The 10,495-nt window shown below is 55.6% G+C and overlaps 1 protein-coding gene across 4 annotated transcripts; it reads right to left on the reverse strand.

Annotated features, from left to right (window-relative positions):
* Positions 1-717: 717 nt before the first annotated feature.
* Asphd2 (aspartate beta-hydroxylase domain containing 2) lies at positions 718-10,150 on the reverse strand. Of its 4 annotated transcripts, none has more exons than XM_085680830.2 (4): positions 9,908-10,150; positions 5,755-6,856; positions 1,669-1,782; positions 718-1,120 (listed from the first exon to the last, which is right to left on the reverse strand). In XM_085680830.2, the coding sequence occupies exons 2-4, from the start codon at positions 6,560-6,562 to the stop codon at positions 1,011-1,013; spliced, it is 1,032 nt and encodes a 343-aa protein (XP_085536956.1). In that variant the 5' UTR covers positions 6,563-6,856; positions 9,908-10,150; the 3' UTR covers positions 718-1,010. The 4 variants fall into 4 exon arrangements, with proteins under 4 accessions (XP_085536956.1, XP_048306455.1, XP_085536958.1 ...); XM_048450498.3 differs by lacking the exon at positions 9,908-10,150 and adding an exon at positions 9,741-9,857; XM_085680832.2 differs by lacking the exon at positions 9,908-10,150 and adding an exon at positions 9,522-9,641.
* Between the last annotated feature and the right edge of the window lie 345 nt (positions 10,151-10,495).

A 10,495-nucleotide genomic window follows, 5' to 3' on the forward strand; every position in this document is an offset into this window, starting at 1 on the left:
TCTGAGAATGGCTGACTACATTCTTACATCAGCTGACCTGTGGCTATCTGGGCCTCTGGCTAGCCTTCACTTTGGGAAGAGAACTGTGTGTTTTCTCTGGAGACCAAAGACCAATGTTATATCTCAGAGTCTGTAGCTCTCTTCGGTGTCCTCACACCCATGGGCTTGATTCAGTGTTTTGATCGACATGGGGCTGATTCTTTGCTGTCCCCTAGTCTAGAGACTCCAAAGCATGATGGGACACCCAGTCACATGGTTGGTGGCAAAGGTTAAGCCGAGCATGTTTCCTGACAATCTCGGTGGACTCAAAACCACAGCAGCAGCACGTGTGAGGCGCAGCTTGGCAGTAGGCTTCGGTAGGCAGTGAGCTAAGGGGATCCCTGTCCTTTGCTGATCTGGGAGCCCTCACTGACCGTCGATTCTGTAGCCAGCTGTGACTAAAACAAAGGCCCTGGTCACAACCACCAGGACTCTGATAGACTTTGGGTGACAGCAATAATGGATGCTGGATTCCCTGGACCCTGACCTACACACCACCCTGATGGTGATCGGTAAGACCCTAATGAAGCCAACCAGGTGTGCAGGCTGCAGGTTGTCTCTTGCTCTGGGACGGTATAGGTCCGAACCCCAGCATGAGAGGCCGAGCTGTTGGGCCCCATGGCTGTGGTCTCTGGTGAGCCAGCTACAAAGTTTAAGATGATTACATTCAGACAAATGGCCATTTGGTTACTCTATTCCAGAACACAGAGAAGACATCAGGTAGCAAAGTCACAGACTTGAGGGGTACAGAGTCTCTGGTCACAGCCAAAGGGACACACTAATAGGCCAGAAGTCCCAGTAGATAACTGGAAGGGGAAAGAAACCTAAGAAGTTCCCAGTAACCAAAGGAAAGAGGGTTCCCGTGGGGACAGGAGGCCATTCGCGCTTCCAGTGTGGATCACGGCAGGGCCTAGGCTGTCCCACAGTCCACCGGGGCCCCACTCAGCCTGGCTCCAGCCCAGGCAGCGTCCTCATCGTCCTGGAGCAAAGATGAAATCCAGGGCCTGCCGTTCGGCAGCTGCCACGTTGGGGTGCCAGAGATCCACCATGAAGACCGCCCGTGGGCCATCCTCAGCCGAACCTGGGGAGGAGGAGCGTAAGGGGGTCAGGGTGGGGAGGAGGAGCGTAGGGGGTCAGGCTGGGGAGGAGGAGCATAGGGGGTCAGGCTGGGGAGGAGGAGCGTAGGGGGTCAGGGTGGCCCTGCACACTCATGTAGACTGAGCTGTAGGCCTATGGGCATGGGAAAACCTCCCCGTCCCAGATGGAGAATGTTCATGAGGTCTCTCCCATGTCTTGAGGAAGGCAAATGAAAGAAAAACAGGGAGGGAACCTGGGCAGGGCAGTGGGACTGTCACTGTGAACACAGTCTGCATACTGTTGTCCCAACCCACAGAATGTCTGACACTGGGAATGAACCTGAATGCGACGATAGCCTTCAAGTCATGACAGCTGGTTGAAGTTGGCTTGGCACCTGTCATACCAGCTACCCATGTGGGGCAACTGCATGGGAAGGTGAAATAGGGGGCCGTGGGAGTTCCTGGTCAGTTTTGGCTGGTACCCCAAAACTTCTCTTTTAAAAACAACCATAAAGCAAGCAGGTGGGCAAGCTCTGGGAGAGGCAGCGCCCACCTTCATGGAATGCAGTGTGCAGGAAAGAGTCGTCGAAGAGCAGACAGCGACCTTCCGCCCAGCACTGGGGCTCACCCCCCACCACCAGCTCACAGCCATTGGGAGTCTTCAGACCTTGGGGGAAAACAGAGGGTTGAGTGAAGGTGGCCAGGGCTCAAGGCTGCTGGAAGGTGGAACTTGGCTGCTCCAGTGGGCACTTAAAAGCTTAGGTCTTCCACATGCTCCCCTGGAGGCCACACTGTGGGCTGTCTGTGACCCTTAACTCAGAGACCGAGGCCACCGAGATGATGGCGGTAGGGATCTTTAGGATAAGGTATCTATACTTTAGGATAAAGGGATCTACACTTATAAAACGGACCTTTGTACTGCATGAGGTCACAGCAAGAGGACGCCACGGCCACTGTGCTGGCGAGTCTATGCCCACATGGCAACACGAACTAGAGTCATCCGAAAGGAGGGAGCCTCAGTTGAGAACATGCCTCCATAGATCTGACTGCAAGACATTTTCCTAATTAGTGATGATGGGGAAGGGTCTGGTCCACTGTGGGTGGGGCCATCTCTGAGCTGGTGGGCCTGGGTTCTATAAGAAAGCAGGCTGAGCAAGCCATGAGGAGCAAGCCAGTAAGAAGCACCCTCCCTGGCCTCTGCATCAGCTCCTGCCTCCAGGTTCCTGCCCTGTGTGAGCTCCTGCCCTGACTTCCTCCCCCGTTTGCTTTTGGTCATGGTGTTCATCACAGCAAACAGGAACCCTGACTAAGGCACTCACCTGGCAGCCAGAGCACTTTGGCCCTACAGAGCTCCATCTTGGACCTCCAGCCTCTGAACCGTGAGGAGTCTGCCTCTGGGCTGTTTTGTTTGTTCAGACAGGGTCTCACCACATTGCCCAGGCTAGCCTTGAACTCTCAATTCCCCTACCACCACCCAGCTGTTTCTGTTCTTTTTTAATCTGAAACTTTGTATTAATATTGTGTGGGGTGTGCCTGACACCGCATGTGTGTGAGCATTAGAGGATCACTTAGGGGAGGCGGTTCTGTCCTCCCACTGTGGGTTCCTGGAGTCAAACTCAGGTCATCGGGCTTGTAAGGCAAGCGCCTTCGCTCACTGAGCCACATCGCCAGCCCTGTTCTGTTATCTGAAAGCCACCCAGCATGTGGAATTGTCCTCACAGCCCAGTAGGCAGGCCAGTCTTTCGAAGGACGGGACTGGCGAGGCCATGCTGGCTACTATCAGCCAAACTCCTCCTTTGTTGGTTTCATCTGGTCTGGGCCCTAGACCGATTGCTTACATCAGTCTAGGTTCTCATGACCTCAAGAACTCATGATGTCTAGTCCCGGGATCCATGGGAATCCAGGGCTGCTGAATCCAAGCCAGTTTCATCCATGCACAGCCAGCCTACAGCAGGACCTATTCAACAGACAATTTCCTGTCATTTGCACGGAGATCAAGGACCCATTTTTCCCTATAAGTTACTAGCTGGCCTGAGAAGGGAATGTTCACAACGACACAGTATACACACTCTGCACACATGCACGCACACACAAGTAGATGGTACGCATGTATCCGACATTAACACAGCGATCCAAACCTCCATGTCCTTCTCCCAGCCTGCCTACTCCGCACCCCTGGATCCTGACCACATTAGTCTCCTAGGCCTTCCCTACTCTGCATTCCAAAGCCTTTGAACAGCACGGTAGCTGAGGATGCTCTTCAGAGGCTCAGCACTTTCCCAGCATGCATGAGACTCCGGTTCAGCCCAGTATCCTGGAAATCAAAAGCTCCCACAAAGCAAAACCTTTCAAAAGAAAAGCTTCACTCCCATTCCCAACAGCCCTGAACCCCAGCCTGGCCTAGCCTGGCCTAAGTCAGCCATCTGCCCCCCCCCCCCAGTATACCCTACCTCAGCCTTCCAGCTGTTTGCAGCCCAGCTCCCTTTATGGACTCTTGCCATAGGTTTATTAAGCAAAGCCATCGTGTGGATCAAAGCCTACCTGGTAATAATGCTGGCCTCTGCCTGCCGAGAACTTCAAATGCAGGAACTACTTACTTCTCTTCAAATAGCCCTGAAGGCAGAGTTGAGCACGCCCCACCCCCTGTTTTAAAGAGGAAGCTTGGCTTCCAGGGCCTGACAGTGAGAGATGCCTTACTGAGCACTGAGTAGTCATGAGAGCCACTGCCACGCTCAGGAGACTGCCAGGCACTATGCCAAATGGCCACTTAGTGAGTTGTGTCCCCAAAGTTCTCCTTAGCACTGGAGCTGTGTGTCCACTCTGCAGAGAGGCGATGAAGTCTATGGAGACTTGGACCCTGTCCAGCCCGCAGCTGCCCGTGGATCCAGACTCCGGCTTCAGGCTGCCACCCTGTCCCACCTGCCTGTCAAATCCCCAACTGCAGCAGCCCTTTGACGATGGTACTTCTGCTTCTCAGCACAGACATCGTCAGTGCAAAGCACACCGTATCCAGAATCCCCACCCAGGGAGCAGAGGGAGCAGAACTGCTGGGGCGAGAGGGGGTGGGGGCCTAGCATCTGGCACAAGCTCCTGCAGAGCGCACTAGCGAACCCCACCACAGCCTGCTCGGGACACTCATCCTCCGCTTTCCCCATCTCCTGCATCCAGCCAGCACCGCCTCTTACAGCTGCCACCTAGCTCAGCACTCTCTACTCTAGAATGTTCACCGGTGAGGCCATGGCCTTTGCCACTAGCTTCCTGTCACCATTCACCAGGAAGAGGGTACCCCATAGTTGTGAAGCTTGCCTCCATGCACCTTACTCTGCACCTAGCCCTGAAGGCCACTCTGAGACACACCTCCTCTGATCAGATCCCCAAGGGAGAGCTGCTGCCTCACTCTGAGGAAGCTCAGAGGAGGGAAGCAACACACATGTAGCACAGCTAACTCATGGTTGGGCTGGATAAAAAGGCAGCTTAGCTTGACACTCAATTTGCATGTCACACACACAACGCACACGATTCCTAGACTTTGAATAAAATGACCAGAATACTGGACACCATTGATCTGTGGTGGCTCAGAATGTTTAAGCATCTTTCCCAGCCTCTCGGGCACCACTGAGGCCCTCTGTCACTGTCAGAACCCCCGTGGGTTCTGTGTCAGCCACCACAGAGCATAGCAGTCACCAGCCATGCCTGGATACACAAACTTAAGTGAAAACTTTAGCTCAGCTGTTCCAAGGACCACGGTCCAAGCCCTCAGCAGCCACACGTGGCCAGCAGCTCACACAAAGGACAGGAAAGATGGAGGACACTTACCAGCCTCTCCTCCAAAGTTCTTTCAGACAGTGCCTTTCCTGCCAGATACTAGATTTAAGCTGGCGTGTGGCCTGGTGGCAGAGAGCATGTGTGAGTGCCTGGCTTCCATCTCCAGCACCACAGGAGAATGAGTCAAAGTTTGAGAGAATAACAAGAAATGAGGTTCATATTCTGCCATCACAGTTGTTTATAGACCACCACCAAGAAACCAGGCTCTGAGGCTGGGATGTGGCCAGGTTTTGTAAAGCACAGTCACGAGGACCTGAGTCGCTACTTCCGCAAGCGAACTGGCTAGGCACTGTGGCACACACTTAGAGTTACAGGGTTGGGGAGTCAGAGAAAGGGAGGCAGACCCCCCTGGGGCTTGCAGCCACTGAATCTAACATAGCCAGTGAGCCCCAGGTCCCAGAGAAATTCTGTAAAAACAAGGTAGACTGATCCTGAGACACAAGGCTCAATGCTGATCCCTGGCCTCAGCGCACACACGCATACAAGTGCACACATAGAGTACTGATCCCTGGCCTTAGCACACACATGCATACAAGTGCCCATGAAGAGTGCTGATCCCTGGCCTCAGTGCACACACGCATACAAGTGCACACATAGAGTGCTGATCCCTGGCCTCAGCGCACACACGCATATAAGTGCACACACAGAGTGCAGGTTAGCACATCAAGCCTCCTGAGTGCTTACACTGTAGGTGTGTTCCACTGCACCCAGCTGAATGCGTCTATATTTGATCAAAGCACTCAAGAGGCAAAGGCACCTTGCTACTTGAGGCTTTCATGAATGTGTATGCTGGGGTTCTGCCCCATCCACGTACCTAGGTGGCACCGAATGCGGATGTTGGTGGGACCATAGTGCTCCGTGATCACAGTCCCAGGACTCAGCACCGAGATGCAGGCATTCCCGAAAACATTGTTTCCAATACAGGTTCGGAGGCTGCCGAGCAAGCGGTACGTCCGTGGGCACTTCCTGCAGTTCCTGGGGACACAAACGCCCTGGTTGACAAAGTCAAAGGTGAACCACTCCCCGCTGGGGGTACTGTTCACTTTCCACCCTTGTGGGAGGCTACAATTAGAGAAGGCCTTGTAGAGTGTCTCAAACTCGCAGAGAATGGCCTGGAAGTTCCGCTCCAACAGCTCCACATCGTGCTTCTGGGCGTCCCGGGAGAAGTAGGGCGTAGTGGGGAGATCAGGCAGGAAGAAGACCTCAGGCTTCTGGATGGAGGGCTGGCTGCTGAGGTAGCGGCCCTGATCCCGGATGCCCTTGTGGATGCGGCCCATACCGGACCATGAGTACCGCTTGGCATATTCCTGCAGGTTGTGGTAAAGCTTCTGGTTGAGACCATCATGGTGCATGCAGCGCATGCACTCGGGTGACTGGCAGTACATGGACCCATTCTGCAGCCCATTGGCATCCACTCCCTGCAGGAGGGAGTTGACGGAGACATGGGGTCGAGGCTGTTCTCGGCCCACGTGGTAACAGTACCACACAAACATGACCAGCAGGCAGACCACAGTGACAACGGCTGTGCTGTCACAGTCCCGTACAGACTGGATGCCGGTGGCAATACAGTCCCTCAGGCCATCCAGAGACCAGCTCCAGGCCACCAGCCCCTCCAGCCACATCTTGAGGAACTCAGTACTTGGATCGAAGCTGGCTCAGATGATCAGTCCTCTGGGGGTTGCCAGGGTACCCACAACATGCAGGTTAGCAGAAGGTGGAAGGAGTAGCTGGAGCAGGGTGGGGCATGGCTGCCACTGTCCCTCAGTTCCTGCCAAGGGCGCCATTGATGAATGGTGAGGCCTGCTGACGGGCCCACCAGTAAAAGTCACTGAAGTTGGGCAGAGGGCGCTGCCTTATATCCCATTAGCAAATGCAGTCAGTCAGCCACTGTGAAAGGATTTTCATGGTGTCCAAACCTGGGATGGAAACCAGAAAACAGCAACATTAAAGTTATGAATAGAAAAGTCCTAAATACAAGAGTCTCAGGAGGATGGAAATGCATCACGGAACGGCAGAAGGCCGTCACATGGCACACTCTCCCTTCTCTTTGCAAGCATGCTGTAAATCAGACTAATATCACGTTCGGAAAAGGAAGCGGGTGCCCTGGAGTGGCCTCCGTGGCAGATACACCTCTTTCTGCCACTCAGTTGGCCTTACAGAAAAAGCCCAAGACCCGCACTCAGTTTCCCCCCTCTAAAGACAGCAGTGATGCTGCTTTGCCAGCCATTATGCTTGGGGGAGGTGGAACCCAAGTCACCGTAAAACACAATGCAAGCCCTACTGTGCCTCCCAGGTCTCCAGAACCCAGAGTGTCCCCCAGTTCCTCTGAAACACTCTGTTCACCCCTCCTTTTCCGCGGTGGTGCAGTCAGGTCTGCGTCCTCCTGGAAGCCCTCCATCACTGGGAGGAACACAGTTGGGAGCATCTCAGTGTTCCTCCTCCTTCCCTAAGGGAGAGTAGGGTACAATGGCAGCCAGACTGTCTCCTGCTGCCTGGACCAGTTAGGCCTGGGAAGTCTTCAACATAGCAGAGAAGTTACACACCCAAACTAGACATGGGCTAGACTAGGAGTGGACACCAGCTGTTTGCAGGGCATGTCCCCTCTCTAAGCCCTCTCTAAGGGCTAATGCTACAGTGAACCCTCAGTGTGAGAGTGACGGGCAAACCAAATGTGGAGTGTCCCAAGACTCCCACCCTGAGCAGAATGCTAAGGCCGAACCCCGACTTGGGGTGATGTCCGCTCCTGGTCTCATGGAAAACCTTTGATGCTCATTCCTCACCTACTGGCACCATCCCGGTGTCGGCTGAATAAAGAATCACTTGACTATAATGTTTAGGAAGTCAAAAAAACCACACATACTGAATATTCATGGGGACTCATGCTTCTAGGAAAAGTACAGGAATGAGGGAGAGAGAAGCCAGTTTCTTCTCAAGATGCAAAGCCCGGGTGTTAAGCTCCTTCGCTGGCCCCTCCTCCACGGGTGATACCATCGCTCCACTGTTTCCACTTTAGGAAAAGGGAAAAGCTCCAGAAAGGTGTCTTTTTTGCACTTGCTCTACAAGTCAGTCCAGGATTCCCAAAATGAAACACGTTTCCCCCTAAACTGCAACCAAAACGGTCTTCAGCAGCAGGTTTCCTGGGTGCCCAGAGTCTCGGCTGGTTGTAAAACTGTCTTCAGCAGCAGGTTTCCTGGGTGCCCAGAGTCTCGGCTGGTTGTAAAACTGTTTTCAGCAGCAGGTTTCCTGGGTGCCCAGAGTCTCGGCTGGTGGTAAAACTGTCTTCAGCAGCAGGTTTCCTGGGTGCCCAGAGTCTCAGCTGGTGGTAAAACTGTCTTCAGTAGCAGGTTTCCTGGGTGCCCGGAGACTCAGCTGGTGGTAGTACCTGACCCATGAAACTGAGTTCCCACTAACCTGCTCATGCCAAATGCACACATACGCATGCGCGCACCCCCCCCACACCCACACCCACACCCACACACACAATGGGTGGGTGGCTAGGGGAGCTCTCCTAGATGGGCCAGGAGCCCTTCCCCTCCTCACAACAGCCTTATTCTGGACAGAGCAGACAAGAGCCCTCCCCAAGACAGAACAGTAAAAGATTCAGCAAGGAGAGATCCTAACCTCTTCAAGAGATCCAATCCAGCGCTAAGAGAGTGAGCTGGGGGCTGCCAGTCACTTAGAGCCCCAAGGGGCTGGCTGTCCCTCCACCCACGGAGGGACATTCAAGCCCAGAGCTAACCTGTGACAAGAAAACAACTCTGGTTTTGGTGGAGTGAGCGGCAGCAAGAGGATGGAGGGATGCACACTGGTTCTTCTGGTTCCCATCAGTGATGGGCATCATGTAGGTTCTGCACCTCAGAGCTCAAAGACCAGCGGGCTCCGGGGAATAAAGGCCAAATTCAATCAAGTCCAATCAAAGATAACTTCGAACACGAAGAATGCCCGGGGAGACAGTCTGCGTTTTGACCCAGTTAACCCGGATCAGGTGACCAGCTCAGGAGGCTTTCTGATGCTAAAGAGCCGGGGTCACCCTGAGGTGAAGCCAGGAGACTCCGGAAGCCCCCCGCAAGGCACAGCACAGCGGCTGTGTGCTGTTTGCTATCCTCTCTAACAGAGAGCCTGAGAGCAGTTCGGAGACCAGCCCTCCCCTCTAGGGAGCTTCCCTCCTCAGAGTCTCCCGCCAGTGTCACAGGCCCTGGAGCCAGGTCAGAAAGATGTGTTAACGCAGGTGGTAGTAATGCCAGTGGTCAGGGGATGAGATGCTGAGGTGAGGGTTACCTGGAAAAGTGGGAAGGAGGGTCAGGGCGAGTGACAATTCATGGGACAGGGAGGTGGGTCAAAGTGGGTGATGCTGAGGAGGAATGGGGGACCAGGAGAAAAGGCGATAGAGGAGAGGAAGAGAGGAGGAGGAGGGGGAAGAGAGGAGGCGGGGGTGATGCTGCGCGGCGCGATCCAGCCGGAGCGGCACTCAGCATGCAGCCGGTGCTAGGCGACCGCGGGCCCTGGGCCGGCCTGGGATGCAGGCGCGGGCGCCCAGAGCATCGCCTTCCGCAGCCCCGCAGCCCCGGAGACGCCGCTTACCTGCGCGGGCGGCTGCGGGGACCCGGGCGACGCCACTGCCCCAGGGACGCGGCCGCCCCCTGCCGCGCCCGCAGCAGCCGCCCGGCCCGAGCCGCGAGCCCCGCCGAGCCGGTGCCGCCCGCGCTGCGCTCCGCGGCCCCGAGGACCACAACTCCCACAATGCCGCGCGCGCCTGTCGGCGGGGAGGGGGCTGCGGGGCGGGACCCCCGGCGCGTGTACCTGCCGCGCGTGTCCGCGGAGGGGGGGTGCTCCGCGAGTCCCGTCCCACCGCGCGCCAGGTGCGCGCCTCAGGCGTGGGGTCTTCGTGTTTCAACCGCACTGGGTCCTGCTGGGTCCTCCCTCCCGCATCTCTTCCCCTCGGTGTCCTTCCCCTTGCTCCCTCTTGCCTGTGATGAATCCCACACACACTTCTGAGGCCCCGCGGACACGTGGGATGAAATTGCAAATGGAACAGCCTGGAAGATCCGCGACTCCGTGCTCCGCCTGGGCGCTGCCGACGGGAGCAGACCTGGCGCCTGCCCACAGGGAGGCCCAGTCTAGCCAGCAGCAGTCGGTTCTGCCCAGCTCATAGGATGGAAAGGGACTACTGAGCTGGGCCTGGGGACACTGCGCTGCCAGCGCCCAGGGAAGCGTGGGCTCCGAGGAACAGTGCATGGGAGTTCTGGGAGCGTGGGGTGGGATGCCAGCCCACAGCCCATCTGTGTATGTCCTCGAACTTACTGCTTTCAATCCCAGCATGCATCTCTGTCATGGCCTAGAATTTTTGTCCAGGATCCATCTCTCGGGCCTGTCCCAGAACCCCTTGGCCCTTCACCCAAACTTACACTTCTACTGTTTGTGGCTGAGAACCCAACTCCCTCACCCAGAACCTCTGCTTCCTGGCTCAGAACCCACTCCTCCATTTCCTGGAGTCCCCACCTCTGTCACTCAAGCCCCCGTCACAATTCCAGAAGTAGAGGAACATTTTTTTCCAC

This window comes from Myodes glareolus, chromosome 2 (assembly GCF_982192425.1).
Source record: "Myodes glareolus chromosome 2, mMyoGla1.1, whole genome shotgun sequence".
Taxonomy (NCBI): Eukaryota; Metazoa; Chordata; class Mammalia; order Rodentia; family Cricetidae; genus Myodes; species Myodes glareolus.